At 36.1% G+C, this 17,075-nt stretch overlaps 1 protein-coding gene and 1 long non-coding RNA gene across 10 annotated transcripts in view; one reads left to right on the forward strand and one right to left on the reverse strand.

Moving 5' to 3' along the window:
- LOC143677705 (uncharacterized) overlaps positions 1–12,792 on the forward strand; it is a 31,211-nt gene extending 18,419 nt beyond the window's left edge. The window contains exons 3-4 of one of the 2 annotated variants that reach the window (XR_013172828.1): positions 8,979–9,074; positions 12,629–12,792. This is a non-coding gene — a long non-coding RNA (uncharacterized LOC143677705). Of the gene's footprint in view, positions 1–8,978; positions 9,143–12,628 lie in introns of those variants that run through there. The other variant, XR_013172827.1, reaches the window with a different exon arrangement.
- The window catches only part of COBLL1 (cordon-bleu WH2 repeat protein like 1), a 153,021-nt gene continuing 145,676 nt past the window's right edge, over positions 9,731–17,075 (reverse strand). For all 8 annotated transcript variants that reach the window (XM_077154028.1, XM_077154029.1, XM_077154022.1 and 5 more), the window contains 2 exons: positions 16,653–16,829; positions 9,731–10,916 (listed from right to left, as the gene is read on the reverse strand). In XM_077154028.1, the coding sequence (XP_077010143.1) occupies positions 10,830–10,916; positions 16,653–16,829 (264 nt within the window). In that variant the 3' untranslated portion in view covers positions 9,731–10,829. The remainder of the gene's footprint in view (positions 10,917–16,652; positions 16,830–17,075) is intronic.

Consider the following 17,075-nt stretch of genomic DNA (forward strand, 5'->3'; position numbering starts at 1 on the left):
ACTCGGCCTGGTTTACAGATGGTTATGCACAATGTGCAGGTACCAACTGAAAGTGGACAGCCACAGCACTACAATTCTTTTTGGGATGTCCAAAGGACAGTGGTAAGGGGAAATCCTCCAGGTGGGCAGAACTTTGAGCACTGCACCTGGTTGTTCACTTTGCTTGGAAGGAGAACTGGCCAGAGGTACATTTGTATACTGACTCATAGGCTGTAGCTAATGGTTTAGTTGGATCTTCAGAAACATGGAAAGAGTGTGACTGGAAAATTGGTGACAAAGAGGTCTGGGGAAGAGGTGTGTGGATAGACCTTCCTGAGTGGGCTAAAAACATGAAGATATTTGTGTCCCATGTGAATGCATACCAGATGGTGACTTCAGCAGAGGAAGGTTTTAATACTCAAGTGGATAAGATGACTCATTTTGTGGATACCAGTTAGCCTATTTCCTCAGCAACTCCTGTTGTTGCCCACTGGGCTCATGAACAAAGTGGTCATGGTGGTAGGGATGGAGGTTATGCATGGGCTCAGCAACATGGACTTCCACTCACCAAGGCTGACCTGGCTACCTCCACTGCTGAGTGCCCAATCTGCCAGCAGCAGAAACCCACACTCAGCTCCTGATATGACACCATTCCCCAAGGTGATCAGCCTGCTACATGATGGCAGGTTGATTACATTGGACCACTCCCATCACAGAAGGGACAGTAATTTGTTCTAACTGGAATAGACACATACTCTAGACTTACAGAATGCCTTACTCCATGGACTTACAGAATGCCTTATCCATCGTCATGGTATTCCACACAGCATGGCTTCTGATCAAGTTTCCCATGTCACAGCAAATGAAGTGTGGGAATGGGCACATGTTCACGGAATTCTCTAGTCTTACCATGTTCCCCATCATCCGAGGTAGCTCGATTGACAGATTGGTGGAATGGCTTTTTTAAAACTCAATTATGGTGCCAACTAGGTGGCAATGCCTTGAAGGTTAGGGTAATGTTCTCCAGGAAGCTGTGTATGCTCTGAATCAGTGTCTTCTGTATGGTGCTGTTTCTCCCATAGCCAAGATCCATGGGTCCAAGAACCAAGAGATGGAAATAGGAGTGGCACCACTCACTATTACCTCTAGTGATCCACTAGGAAAATATTTGCTTCCTGTCCCTGTGACCCTGAGCTCTGCTGGTCTACAGGATTTAGTTCCAAAAGGGGGAGTGTTTCCACCAGGAGAAACAACAATGGTTCCATTGAACTGGAATCTAAGACTGCCACCTGGTCACTTTGGGCTACTCATGCTCCTGGATCAACAAGCCAAGAGGGGGATTGCTTTACTGACCGGGGTGATTGACCCTGATTATCAAGGGGAAATAGGACTGCAGCTACTCAATGGAGGTAAAAAAGAGTTTTCCTGGAATATAGGAGATCCTCTAGGGCAACTCTTAGTACTACCATGCCCAGTGATTAAAATCAACAGAAAACTGCAACAACACAATCCAGGAAGGACTACCAATGGCTCTGAAATTTCAGGAATGACGGTTTGGGTCACCCCACCAGGCAAAGAGCTATGGCCAGATGAAGTATTTGCTGAGGGGAAAGGGAACATGGAATTGGTAGTGGAAAAAGATATTGATAAATATGAACTATGACCAGGCGATCAGTTATAGAAACAAGATTGTAATGGTATGAATATTTCTTCCTTGCTTTGTAATTAGTATCTATGTGTTTATATATAAATCAAATATCTTTGTTTTTCCTCTTTATTTTATCCCCTTTATCATATAACATAAGCTGTTTTGTTCATGTTATAGTATTTATGTTGTAAGATATCAAGTTCAAGAATAACTATTACTCAAGGACTTGCACCCTATTCTGGAGAGATTAAATATGTTTCTGGTTGTATGTGGAACAGTTGAGTAAAGTTAGGTGAGGAAAAAATGTGTCTGTTATTGTTTTCTATTTAGAGATCAAGTATGGTTTAAGGTAATGTGTATAGCTATCACTTTGACAAGAGGTGGACTGTCATGGTCAGTTTCATGTGTCAAGTTGGCCAGGTGGTGGTGCCTGTTTGTCTGGTCAGGCAAGTGCTGGACTGTCTGTTGCTGTGAGCACATTTTGCGGACTTAAGTCATGACCACATTGGTGGCATCCACCAATTTGCAATCAGCTAAGGGGAGTGTCTTCTGCAATGAGTGATGCTTAATCTAATCACCAGAAGGCTTTTACGAAGGACTCTGAAAGACAATCACTCTTCCTTCAGCTACGCAGCCTCTCCTGAGAGTTTGTTGAGGATCTTCATCAGAGCTGCCAACTTGTGGCCATCCCTACAGATCTTGGACTCTAATATCCTCATGGTTGCCTAGCCAGCCTTCCTAAGAGTTCATTGAGGATCTTCTTTGAAGCTGCCAGCTCATGGCCTGCCCTACAGACCTTGGACTCTACATCCTTGTGGTTATGTGAGACAATTTTATAAATTTTATATTTATAGATATCTCCTGCTGATTCTTTTTATCTACAGAACCCTAGCTAATAGACCATCTTTGGATGTCCAGATCACTATTCTCCTGTATATCATAAAGTCTTCAGTGGCTCTCATGTACTCAAAATACTTGTCACTCACCACAAGACATTGCTTTGGAACATTGTATATGCTGCTGAATTTTGTCACACCATATTTTCATATCAGTGTCTCTTCTCTAACTTTGATTATAAACTCCTTGAAGGCAGGAGTCATGGAGTAAAGTTGCTCTAAATTACCTAGCATGGTTCTATGCATATGGAGTTACTCAACTATTGTTAACTGGGGTTGTGTCATAAATACTAGAACAAATTACCAGTCATCAGTCATGTTTCAAAATGGTAGAAAAACTGGTCTCAGAGGAAAATAGTGGTCACCTGACTGTGATTTTTCTGAAATTCAAGCAAGTGAGATAAGGTTACAATGGCTATGGTTGTGATCTATAAGATATTCTATTCACTGCAAAGAAAGGAAAAATTTTTTGAAGATTTATTGTTCAAATAGGAACTTATGAGTGAAAAAGACAGCAAAATTTTGAAGAAAGTATGGGGCCAGGAAATTAAATATATGCTCAACACCAGCAGTGCCCTGGGTAAGTTCTTTTCCTTCTCTGAGCCTTATATGTGAAATGGGATACATTTCAAGGATCACAACAAATTTTATTTTCCTTACTTCTCTCTTTCCTCTTAAAAACAATGCTGTGTTCAGTCAGATCTTCAAGGGTATTTTTTTTAGTTAATCCTTATCCTAAAACTGAACCCTAAAAATCCTCACTAAATTTTATTAACAGTGAGTTGCTTTTGCCAAATTGATGCAAATCACATCATCTACCCCACATTGCCTAAAGTTCTTTCTTGGCTTAAGGGGAATAAATGACCACAAATTAAAGCTCTCCCTTCACCTCATGGGTAGGGTGAAGTTGTTCCTATAATATTATTCCTATAATAGGAATGTCTCAATAATTCATTTCCAAAATTTATTATGAATTATTTCAAACATGCAGAAGCTAAAAATAACAATCATAACTCATGTGCCCATCACTAGATTTAACATAACATTATTATGATAGCAACATCTATCATAATAATGTTGATGTTAATGAGAACATTAGCAGTATTAATTCATTTTCTAATGTCTTCAAGGTGTCTAAAACAATCCAATAGAAGTCATACAAAGAGTTTTTTTTCAGTCATCTCTTCAGTAAATCTCTCCCCATTGGTATCACATGAGTATTTCTCTCATGCTGAACCATCAAGGAGATCAAAAATTGAATTGTTCTTTTCTACAGTATCACCTCTTGGTTTCTTGTCCTTGCTTGATCTGGATCTGCTCTCTTCTTGTTTCCCCATGTCAGAATGTTCTTTCTTACTTCCTTTTACTCTTTCCAGATTTTCTATGTAACAGTAGGGTTGCTAGATTTAGCAAATAAAAATATAGGATATCCAGTTAAATGTGTATTTTTGATAAACAATGAGTAATTTTTGTATAAGATGCCCCAAATATTGCATGGTACATACTTAAACTAAGGTGTTTTTGTTGCTTTCTTGAAATTCATATTGAACCGGGGATCCTGAATTTTTTCTGGCAACCCTGTAAAATAGAAAACTCCAAAGATCTTCTGAGAGGTCTGTAGCCATCTTTAAAGTTAGGGGTTTCATGCTTGCAGGCCTGAAGATAAAATGAGAGATAAGGATAGAGAAAAGGAAAGAAACAATATTTTTGTACTGCAAAATAAGGATATCAAGTTAAAATTGTTTTTGGCTACTTGGAAAGTAGGCAGAATTTGAGGTGTATCCTTGGTGTATTTAGTAGTCTGTACAACTCTGGTGAAGCAGGGTGTGTGGACGTGAACAGCTTGAATTTGTTAGCATTAGTCATATTTTGTGAATATTGCCACATCTTATCAATTGCCATGTTCTAGTTTGCAAGCTGCTGGAATGTGATATATCTGAAATGGAATGGCTTTTAAAAGGGGAATTTATTAAGTTGCAAGTTTACAGTCCTAAGTCCATGCAAATGTCCCAATTAAAGCAAATCTATAAAAATGTCCAAATTAAAGCACCAAGAAGAGGTTACCTTCACTCAAGAAAGGCCGATGAAGATCAGAGTTCCTCTTTCAACTGGAAAGGCACATGGCGAACATGGTGATGTCTGTTAGCTTTCTCTCCATGCTTCTTGTTTCATGAAGCTGCCCCAGGGGTATTTTCATTCTTCATCTCCAATGGTCTATAGCTGCGTGGGATCTCATGATTCATGTTCTCTCTCCAAAATGCTTCCTCTATTAAAGGACCTGGAATGGATGGTGTCAAATCTCCATCTAATCAAATGTAATACTCACAACTGGGCATGTCACATCTCCATGGGGATAATTTAATCAAGTTCCCAACCTACAGTGCTGAATAGGGATAAAAAAAACGGCTGCCTCCACAAGATGGATCAAGATTAAGACATGGCTTTTCTGTACAGGAGTACATAATCCTTTCAAACTGGCATGCCAGATAAATGCCATATACCAATCAACCACAAAATTTCAGTGGCATACCTGGAGGTAAGTATTTTTTTCTCACACATCAAAGTCAGGTGGGGGTAGACTGTGTATGCCTCATGATCTTGGCTGGCCTTGCTCAAAGTGTCTGTGGGCTGGTTGGCTATTGAATAATCTAGGTTAGCTTTGGCTGGGAAATTTGCTCCTAGCATCTCTCTTCCTTTTCTTAGAAACACTCACTAGTCTAACTATATCCTTCTCATAGCAAAGTTTGAGGAACAGGGAGAGTAAGCAGGAAAATGCAAATCTTTGAGACCGGATCTGAGAACTCTCACATTATCTCTTTCACCTCATTCTGTATTACTTATAAAACCTGCTTTTTAGTGGGTAAATAAACTTCCTCATTGGTGAGAGAAAATTCAAAGTCACATATCAATAAATGTGGCTGCAGGAGGTAAAGAATTGGGATCATCACGTGATCTACAAGGGGTGGGTAGGAAGATAAGATTAAATTAGGGGAGTAAAGAAGTTGCTGGTTTTGAAAACTATAAAATTGTTTAGATTGCTGCATTTTTCTTCTCTAAGATGAATAATTTAAGATCTCCAAATGATTTTTTCCAGTTTATGAAGCAGAAATGCCAACAGTTCTACACAAATTACCAGAATGTTTCATAATTCCTCTTGAAATACCTGTCAGAAAGTTCTTTCGAGTGAGCACATGGTGGCATTTTTTCTTGCCATAAACAAAATATATCTATCCATATGAAGAGTCTGAGGTGTTAAGGATGAAAATTTGCAGGAAAGTGGTAACATTTAAGAGAAAAGGAAGACCAACTGAAGATCCAGAACAAGCAGATTACTATTTTGGTCGTCCTTGAAATCTAGCACCATTTTTATCACCATCATTTGCAAAGTTTGGCCATTGGATAGAGCAGACTAGGAATCACGTGTGGGACTCTGCCACCCGGTCTCGTTGTATGAACTTTGTCAAATTAGAAATACCTTTGTGTACTTTTTTTCCCATAGGAGGATCAAATAACCTAAGTGATATAAAAATTCTGTATAAACTCTAAAGAACCAAATAAATGAGCTATTTTTACATCAAAACACCTCGGAGGAAATCTCTGACCATGGAAATCTTCATTATGACCTCTAAGTGCAAGTTTATTTTTCTTCAAGTCATTTATGAAAATCAGTAGCTAGTAAAAATGGCAAGTTTGATTCTTAGTTCTTTTAATGTTATCTACTGATAGTGGGTAAAAAAACACGAACCAGCATTAGAAGGATAATTGTATCAATTAGGTCTCTTTCAGTTTCAAGCAAAAACAACTTTAGGTATCAGGAGAAAAAGATCACTCTCATTCCAAGGACTTAGGTTGTACTGGTTTGAAAGGATGTATGTCCCCTAGAAAAGCTGTGTTTTAATCTAAATCCCATTTTGTAAAGGCAGAATGATCCCTATTCAATACTGTATGCTTGAATCTGTGATTAGATCATCTCCCTGGAGATGTGATTTAATCAAGAGTGGTTGTTAAACTGGATTAGGTGATGACATGTGTCCACCCAATTGGATGGGTCTTGATTAGTTTCTGAAGTCCTATAAAAGAGGAAACATTTTGGAGATAGGAGATTTGGAGAGAGCAGAGCAGAACTACATAGCCATGAGAAGCAGAGTCCATGAGCCAATGACCTTTGGAGATGAAGAAGGAAAATACCTCCCAGGGAGCTTCATGAAACTGGAAGCCAGGAGAGAAGAAGCTCGCAGATGACGCCATGTTCGCCATGTGCCCTCCCACTTGAGAGAGAAACTCTGAACTTCATTGAACCAAGGTATCTTTTCCTGGATGCCTTAGATTGGACATTTCTATAGACTTGTTTTAGTTGGGATATTTTCTCAGCCTTAGAACTGTAAACTAGCAACTTATTAAATTCCCCCTTTCAAAAGCCATTCTGTTTCTGGAATATTGCATTCCAGCAGCTAGCAAACTAGAACATAGATCAACAGAGAATGGATTCTGTGGCTGATCCCCCATGGCCATGGTGAGATTTGGGGATTGGGAGACTGTGTCATTCCTCAGAAGGAAGGGGGATATAGTAGATGAATGATACTTGTTCATGAATAGTAATATTAAAAATAGGGTAACTTTTAAAATTAGTTCTATTCATTTCATTTTTACAATTTTACAATATACCTACAAAGGTAGGTATATAATTAATCCAATTTTTCAGATGAGGAAAATGAGGTATAGAGCCTATAAGTTATTTGCCCAAGATCTCTTGACTCGTTAAGTCGCAGACCTTTGATTTGATCCCAAGTATCTTAATTCTAGTCAGCATTGTGTTCCATAGCAATACAAAAACAAAGTACTATTAATAGAATGTTAACTGAATTATGATAAGGTAGATAAATATATGTGAAAAAAATAAACCAAAAAGCCTCTTCTGGAACATTGTTAGTGTAAAAGGCAAGTTGCTAAATAGTGTTAGCGTGTGATTTTTTAAATATGTAGAAAACACCAGAAAGTCCAATACAAACCTATGGATGTATTAGATCTAAATACATCTATAGGGATATTCATATCAAAATATTAACAGTGGCTACCATTGGAGAGAGAATTGAGTTGCTGGAGACAATAAAGATGGTATTTTATTTTATACCCTTTAATTCATATAGAATCTGGCTCATAATTTAAAAATATATATTACAAAGAATTCACTGATTTGGGAAAAAAGGAAAATGAAAATGCCTAAGATGCCAAAAATTAATTATGAAAATCCAAAGTTGGTTCTATATGATTCCCCTATCGTGCCTTTGCTGTTATTTAAGGATAGGACTGGTGAAATTACATGGCATGAATTTCTTGGGTAGCACATGCTTTTCTCCGGAAATGGTAACTTTTCAGAACCTAAAGGCATCAATGGTACATCTGTATAACCCCTAAGACCCATATGATCTTAAAATTTTTTTTTTTTGCATGGGCAAGCTCTGGGAGTTGAATCCGATCTTTAAAGTTTTCAATTATTCCAAATAATATCAAGAATCCTAAAATCTGGGGTATAACAAGTACTTGTTTTCAGAAAGCAGTTTAAAAAATAAAATACTACAAAAAAAAATCAACACTTTCTGAATATCTCTCCTCAATCTAATCTCCCGTTTTTGGTTGGTCCTGTAACTGACAGCAAACCTATTTAATTTTATTTTTTCTGCATATGCAGCTATAATATTTATCATTTGCATATTTTTTATTTTATATAACTGGTATCATAAAACATGCATTGTTCTACAACTTGCTTTTCTCATTCAACATAAGTTTTGAAAATTTATTCATGTTGATGCATATAACCTTTAGTTTGTTCATTCTGACTGTTATATAGAAGTCCATGTATGAATATTTTCCAATATTGAGGGCCATTTAGGATCCTTTTCTGCTGTTATATGATTGCGACAAACATTTTTGTACATGTCTCCTTATTCACATGTATAAACCCTTCCTTAAGGTAACATGGAAAGAGTGTTTAATTTTTCCAAATGTTACAAAATTGATGGTTGCGCTAGTGTATTTTCCTACCAACAGTAAGAGTTCCAAATGCTTCATGTCCATGACAACACCTGCTATTTGAAACTTACATTTTTGCTAATTTGATGGGTATGCTTTGGTGTGTTCTTATATTTTAACTTGCATTTCCCTGATTATTAGTGAAGAATATTTTCCCATATGTCTATTGGCCTTTCAGATTTCTCCTTGTAAGAAACAACTTTTTTATTCCACTATGCCCATTTTCTCATTGGATAGTCTTTTCCTTAAAGATTTATATGAATTTTTACATTTTCATAAACTAACACTTTATATAGTAAAAGCATCTCACTTACGGCTTATCCTTTACTTCTCTAGAGTTTATTGTAAATTAAATGTTTTAAATTTTAATGTATTTATATTTATCATTTCAACCTTTTTTTTTTTTTTTTTTTTGGCACGGGCAGGCTCCAGGAATCGAACCCGAGTCTCCAGCAAGGGAGGCAAGAACTCTCCCACTGCGCCACGCCACCGTTGCATCACCTCATATCAACCTTTTATAGGTGTACCTTTGTGTCTTATTTAAACAAGTTTTCCTGCATTGAAGTCAGAAAATATAGAATTTATTCTTCTAAATTTTGAAATACTGCTTTTGAAAGTTTTCTTTAATCTACCTCAAATATATTTGTGGCTAGAGGAAGAGATCCAAATAGATGGATAATTAATTGTACAGATACGATTTTTCAAAGTTACTCCTTTCCATATTACCTTATAAATCTATAAAGTGTGTTTTCCTCTGTGAGGAACTTCTCCAAGTCTGATTCAGGGTAAAAGCAGGAACATGTAGAATCTAACCCACACTTGCTATGTGTCAGAAGCTGTACTAAGCATTTCATATGCTTGGACCATGAGTTTGGGAATTGGAATGCCTGGACTTGAACCTGACTTGGGCACTTCTGAGATGTGACCTTCCTACCACTGCAGTTGACCAAAGTCTAACCCCCTTTGCCCTTAGCTTGTGCATCTGAAACTGGGACTAATGTCAAATATTTCAGATGTTCAAGTGAGAAAATGCAGTACATGGGGAGCTCCAATAAATCACAGGTCTTGTTATTATTTTCATGTTTACTGGCTGACAGAGACACATTTCATCAGGTAAGTTTCTTAAATATTCTGGTTGACACAAACTACCTTAAAAAAAATAATAAAGTATCCCAAATATGTAACTTACTTTTATTAAACAGGAAAAAAATTCCAACATTTTCCAAACAGGCAAATATCCCAGTGGCTTTAGTGAAAATCAAGTTAACTTCACCATCAGTTTGTTTAATTTCACCATCAATTTGTTTGACCAAAGCTCTAAGAATAGTGAACAATTAAATCTTTAAGTAGGGACAGAAACATCAACAAGCTCTATACCCCAGAAAAGGTATAAGCCAACAAATTAGGCATAATTTTCCTTAGTAGTTTTATCTTTAATGTAAATATATATTATTATTTAGAACATTAGTTTCTGAATTACATAATGATTTTATTTTTATTACTTGGATTAAAAACAGTACTTCTGGATTATCCAAATAGGCTTTCTAATTTTCCATTATGGACATAAACTAACCTCTATTCCTGTCTACATATCATGTGTGAAATAATTGTCACAATATTTTAACATTTTCACAGAAAGATTTTTAAGGCTTCTGGCACATGGAATGTATAATAACTGTGTGACAATAATGTCATAATTATATACGGAAAATATTTAAAATTCTCCTTGTGCAATTTGAGTTCTAAAGATTAAAAAGCAAAGTGTTCCATATTAATAAAATAATAAAATACTATGAGCTTCCCATGAATATGATACTGATTTTCTAATTACATAAAGAACATACAAGATAATCCTTGCACACTAAATGATTCATCACTGAAAGTAACAGTTGAATTGAATATACTTATTTGATATCACCATTTTTCTAAATCATTCTTTTAGCACAAAACAGGCTTTAATGTAATTTATAAACGCTTCCAATTAAACAGTAATATTGAGGCAGCAAATGTCAGAGGTGCCTGTCTAGCTATTTATGTATCATACTAAAACAACATATTCAGCTCTTAAGGCAAAAAAGACCCCCAAAAGCACATTATTATAAATTACAAATTCTGCTAAGTCTTCTGTTGGCGGTAAAAGCCCACAGCATATATTCTTTTACTTTAATAAAAAATATATTAGAATACATCTGAATATACAGTTGCAAACGTTCTCCGTAAGTCTGAAGCTGGTTTGTGAAGAGGAGGTGCTGAAGTGTAGGAGAGCAGGGCAACATTTAACAGCTGTCCTGTGCCTCAGGGGGCAGGGAGTGGCTGAGTCTTGATCTTCCATTCACAGATATTGTATTTGATGGAACAGTAACCTAAGAAAAAGAAACACATTTTGCACCAGTCAATTCAAAATAGGACAGCTGTCTAATTTTCAATTTTCAACAATTACATTTTAACTTCTAATAGTAAATGTTAATATTTAGTATTTATCATTCAATAAATTATAAATCATCAAGAATAAATGTTCACTCTACCATGAAATTAAAAGCAAAAGAGTTGTTATTTCCACAACAAACAAGTTAAATAATCCATTAACACATCATAGTCTTTACAAAATTACCAAATCAATCTAAAGGACAAGAGCACAAACAGACTGCAGGCCAAGCTGTTAAAGGGCATTTTTAGCTAGATTAATTCTGGCTCCACAAAACTGTCTTGGAGAATGTAGAAAAATAAAGAGAATTCCACACTTCAATTTTTGAATTGATGGTATATATTTATTAACTTGAATCTCCCCTCCCAGTGACTTCTTATGCAGAAGAAAAAACAGCCTTTGGTTTTGAAATGCTTTGTGCAGCATTTTATGAAGGCTGAAAAAGTCAAATTTCCATGACTGCTATGCCATAATAGCAGCATGAAAAGGAATTTTTTTTCCCCTCAGTAAACTCCTAAATTCAAAATTCTATGGCAATGTCTCCTTCTTGCAAACTATAAGTAAACAGAAAACAACAAAAATCAAGAATTTCTTAAACAGCATGAAATTCCAGGATGATTTGGAAGAATGTAAAGAAAAGTCATGGATTCTGGGTACATATGTATAATAGTTGGAAATATCATACATAAAATATAATAATATTTTAAGAGAAATGGTTTTAACTCTAGATTATATTTTGACTAATTTGTACTCATAACCAAACACAATCATCTTCTCACAAGAAGAGAAGGGCAGTACAAAAGGCCATAGATTCTGCCTAGCAAGAGTAAATTAATAAAAAGGAAAGTAAAACTGGCAAACTGAGTCTGGATTTGGCTTTCTTGTGCTTCGTTGAGGAAAAAAACTCCTTTTCATGCTGCTATTCTGGCATAGCATTCTACTAAATGAAGACTAGTCAGCTAAACCTAATGAATTTTCTTTACCGTATTGTGTGCCCAGGGTGGGACAGACTGGTTAACATTATCCAATTGAAATAAAATGACTCGGAAGAAAAGCTGCCAACAGGGGAAGAAAAAATCTATCTGTACTTGTTTGGTATTGACATGGGAATGTGCAGATTTCTTTACAACCACAGCCAGGGAACAACAGACAGGTAATGACTTTTCATTAAGTAGCCTTGGTCCTGAAAGTGTCTATGTGGGAGAGAATGATTTTTAATTCTTGCCAAAATTGTGGTTTGCAAGATTCCTTGTAATGGGAAAGAAAATTTGTTTTAGGCACTTAAAAAGCATACTGCTGGCTCTAAATATCCACAAGAAAAAGATGTTCACTGTTGCAATATTTATAGGGTAAAAAACTAAAATCAAACAAGCTATGTGTGGTATTTATATGGTCAGCTACTATGTAGTCTTAAAGAGCATTTCATATATCTACACATAATGAAATGAAAGCTACAATGAGATGTATGTTTTTGAAAGGTTTGCATAGTATTCCTTTTTTGTAAAAAAAAATTATGTTTGTATACTATAAAAGTGGTCTGGAACATTACACAGCAAACTGTCAATAGTGACTACCTCTAAGGAAAATATTTCCTTTGCTATTTAAAAATTTGCTTACTAAACATTTAAACATTTTTTTTTGCATGGGCAGGCACCAGGAAGTTCTTTGATATGGCCGGTGAGAACTCTGCCTGCTGAGCCACTGTGGCCCACCCTTAAACATGATTTTATAAGTTCCATGAAGTCAGACTCTATTTTCATATGACTTTATACCCACTCTGTATATTTGTTTATTTTAATGTGTGGTATAGTGCAGTGCTGAATAAATACTTGTTGAATGGGATATAGTAATTTTTTACAAATATTTATAAAATGAAAATTTTCACAATGGTCACATCACTTATTTCTATAAGGAGCACAACCATGAAACTTTCTATCATTTATTTTTACTTTTAAAACATACAGGAGAAAAAAAAACATATGGAAAGAGCTGCCAACATAAGACCCTATGGTTCAAATTCACATGAAAAGGAAATATGAATAAAAAGCAGACAAATTACACCAACAAAACAACCCAGGAAGTTCAGTTTTTTCCTTCCCTTAGGCTTCTATCTACCCAATGATCAGTTTTATATTCCAAGGAAACACAATATCAAGTGTTGTCTCATTTGTCAGTTTATTTTCAGAATCTATTATTACAAATCTATATTACATTTGTACTAGTGTAATAACTAGCTTTTTAACAATTCAATGACCATCAAGTACCAATAGCAGCCAAAGTCCCTGTGAGAACAAAGGTTCAACGATAATGGATTATTTAATCTGCCCTAGTCTCTGTAAATAATTTGTTGATTCATTTATAATTCTTAATCTCAAATTCAATTTATAAAAAATCTAACTAGATTTAGTAACTCTCTTCTATATGAAGAAAAGACAAATCTTTATGATTGCCTCAGGGTTGAGTTTTAAGAAACATGAAAAGAAAATGGCATGTTCATGATTACATTTACATTAGAGCAACCAACTGGATAATTGCTCTAATATGAACCAACTATTATAATGAAAGTTAATTGTTCTGGTATAAACCCCAGCCCTCAGGCAGTTTGATACCTAGAGTTAAATTGAACATTTTTGTGCCAAGACATGGGCAGGTATGGAGCCAATGTTCTGATGAACAATTTAAACCTACTGTCAGAGTCACTGGAGAATTTATTTGGCAAAATAATTGTTGCTATGTAAAAGAGATGTGAGGATTTAAAATAAACTAGGAGAAATGTTCAGTATAGGACTGAGATGCTTAAGCAAAGATCACAAGAAATCAGAGTCTACCTGTGCCTATTTTAACACCTTTTGCCATTTTTTGAAATATAATAAATGTGTAGAAAAGTGCACAGAACATAAATACACAACCCAATGAAAAAAATACACATATAAGCCCCCATCCGGGTCAAGAGAAAGAATACCTCCAGTATATTTGAAATTTTGGTATTTCCTTCATCATGGATTTTAGCATTACTTTGGATACTTTAAAAACAGCACATTAAAATAAAATGATCTTGGGCGGGCCGCGGTGGCTTAGCAGGTAGAATTCTCATCTGCCATGCCAAAGACCCGGGTTCGATTCCCAGTGCCTGACCATGCCAAAAAGCAAAAACAAAAACCATTATCTTGATCATTTTTTTTTTCACTCTCCCTTAAACTGCATGCCTGAGGAAATTGCCTCACTTCTCCCACACCAGTCCCAGATCTGCCCCACCAGCCCCCAACAGTCCCTTTCCTCTGTGCCCCAGAGATAGCCACTGTCTTCATTTTTATAATTACATCCTTGTTTTACAAAAATAACTTTACCACCTATGCATACAGCACTAAATAATACAATTAGTTTTTGCATGTCTTCAACCTTTATACATATGCATTTTTAAGTGTCTGCCTTCTTTCTCAAATCTCAAAAAAGAACAATGTGTTCATCTATAGTTTGTTCATTTTATGGCTATATAATATCTCATTTCTTGGTATGGTGCTCTTTATTCTACTGTTATTAGAAATAAGGCTATGTTTATTTGGGGCTACTAAACAATATTCCACTAACATTCTTTCATGTGAGCCCTGGTGTAGAAAAACACACATTTTTTTAGGACACAAAACTAGAAGTGAAAATGCTGGTCATAGAGCATGGGTATGTAAGACCCTATGTCCATTTTCAATGTCTGTAAGCAATTTTCACTTAAAAATATTTAAGAGATGGCACTAAATAGACTTAGAGCTATCAATAAACTCCTACTAAAAAAGAATTTTAGACTCAATAGAACCTAAAGTAATGAGTTACAAACAGGATACAATTATAGGATCACCATTTAGAGTCTGTTTCTATGTTGACTTATACCCAGCTTGTTCTGGAAGCAATGAGAGTTTTATATGTGAAAGGACTACCAAATCAGGGCCTATAATGCAGCCAAGCATAAAGCTGCTTGCCTGTACAAATCTGATGGCCTAAAGGCATTTCCAACTTAATGCACAGTTCTCCGCAATAAGTTCATTGAAAGTGATTAATATGCTCACTGACTTAGTACTAAGACATGCAGTCAGTTTCTGAGCAATTGCTTGGTTCTTCTGTGGGCCTGATGCGCTGCTCTTTCTCTAGCCCATTCTGTGAATGCCCAGAAAGCAGAGGATTTATTCTATTCATTTTTGTATCTACAGTGTTGAGTACAATGCCTGGCACTGATAGGCTTAAAAACTGTTTGCCAAATTTGTCAAACTGAAAAAAGACTTAAGTCAGTAGTGACTGATTTGAAATTCATCCACAATTTACAAGATTAGAAATGGAAATTTTTTCATAAATGAGAATGTGCAAGTTATTAAATGGGTATATTTCCCTACAAAAATATAAATTTGTCATGACTTAACTTTTCAACGTTCAAAGCTCTACCAAATTAGTAGGCTGCCTGGCACCCAAATTCAGACTACCAATCTATAAAATTTAAACCTAATCCCATGAGAATTACTCCTTCATGTTTCCTCCATTCCTAGCACCATCCAGTATTTTGCCTTGTCTCTGTTTTTGCCCAGATGAGAACGCAAAGTCCTCTGTGAGGGGAATGGCTTTCCCTCACTGCTCCGTGCAAACACCCCAAGGGAACTGGCTAGAGCAGTCACGTCCAGTCACTGTAGATGTGGTGCCCAGGTGACTCTCACCTTCTCATTCATCTCTGCAGCATTCCTGCTCTTTTACAGATTTAATTTCTTTTGAGTTCAATGTTTCACTCAACGAATTTCTTATTCTCCTCTGAACATGATTAGAGAAGGAATTCACAAAATGAAGTGCCTAGGGAGTCCACAGAATAACGAGGTCTCTTCTTTTCTTGGAATCAATGCACTTTCCACCAGGAGGATTGAGGGACGAACAAGATGTTTTGGGAAACTACAGCCTCTGGCAAGTCTAAGTGATGATGCCGTGCTCAAGGCTTCATTCGCCACATCATCTTTCAGCAGATGAAGGGGACAGCGAGAGCAAACGCCTCTGAAGATAATTCCCTTGACTGTTTTGGTGTTTGACCAATGATAAACATACCTCCTCTCCTGACTCTCTCCCGTACCTCAGGAAGGAGCCAGAGAGCTTTGGCAGGGTATCATTAAGACGGGAGGTTCTGTACTAGGCCTCATCTAAATTCTCCTTGTTTTGCCTTGGTTTTTGGGTTTTGTTTAACCTGTAAATCTCTGCCCTACCTCCAAAACAAAACAAAAAAAACCCACATATGGTAGTTACTTTGATCACTGCAAGAACTATGGTGAAAAAACTTACAGGTTTCCATCTCTAATTCATCCTTCCTGGCATAGGGAGGTACTTTTTTCAAAAGAATATTTTTTGCTGTGCTAACATAATTTCTTATACTAAGAGCCCAGGGTACTTTCTATATATAGTAATAAAATAATGAACGAAACCCGTGATCTGCACCTGGCCCATGTTTTGGAAAATAAACCTGACATCTTTTTAAGTATGTGTAAGACTCTGGACTTTTTCAGCTTATAATTCAAAATGACTCCTGACTTAAAAGAGTAACTTCTGGCATCTTCCCTATTCTGACTTAAATGCCAGAAAAAAAGTTTCTCCTAAGTATTAGTTTGACAATGTTGAAAATAAACCCACTGTCACCCATCTGATAAAGAAAACTTACCCTTCTCAATTTGGCAGCAGCCTCTCCGGAACGGATTGCAGTCAGCAAGCTCTGTCGGATCTGTTCTGGGTCAGAGCTTTGCAACGTTAAAGAACTTTGTCTCTTAAGGGTAAATGATGGGCAGTCTGTTGAAGACGGTGTTTGGGAATTCTGTTCATTATATGCAGAGTTATTGTCCTACAAAAATAAATGCAAAACATTTAAATGAACACCAAGAGAAGAAAAGGACATTTCTGCAAAAAATTTTCATCTTCAATAGCCCTTTAAGACTTACCACTTGCCATACTGGTGTTTTAGACATGTCTTTAAATTAAAAACCAAAATAGGATTTTGATTTGTGAAAAATAAATACTAGACCTAATTTTTAAAGGCAAGTATAAAGGTAAGATTTTTCTATTTTCATCTTTTAAAAGGAGATGAAAA

This window comes from Tamandua tetradactyla, chromosome 3 (assembly GCF_023851605.1).
Source record: "Tamandua tetradactyla isolate mTamTet1 chromosome 3, mTamTet1.pri, whole genome shotgun sequence".
NCBI classification, from domain to species: domain Eukaryota; kingdom Metazoa; phylum Chordata; class Mammalia; order Pilosa; family Myrmecophagidae; genus Tamandua; species Tamandua tetradactyla.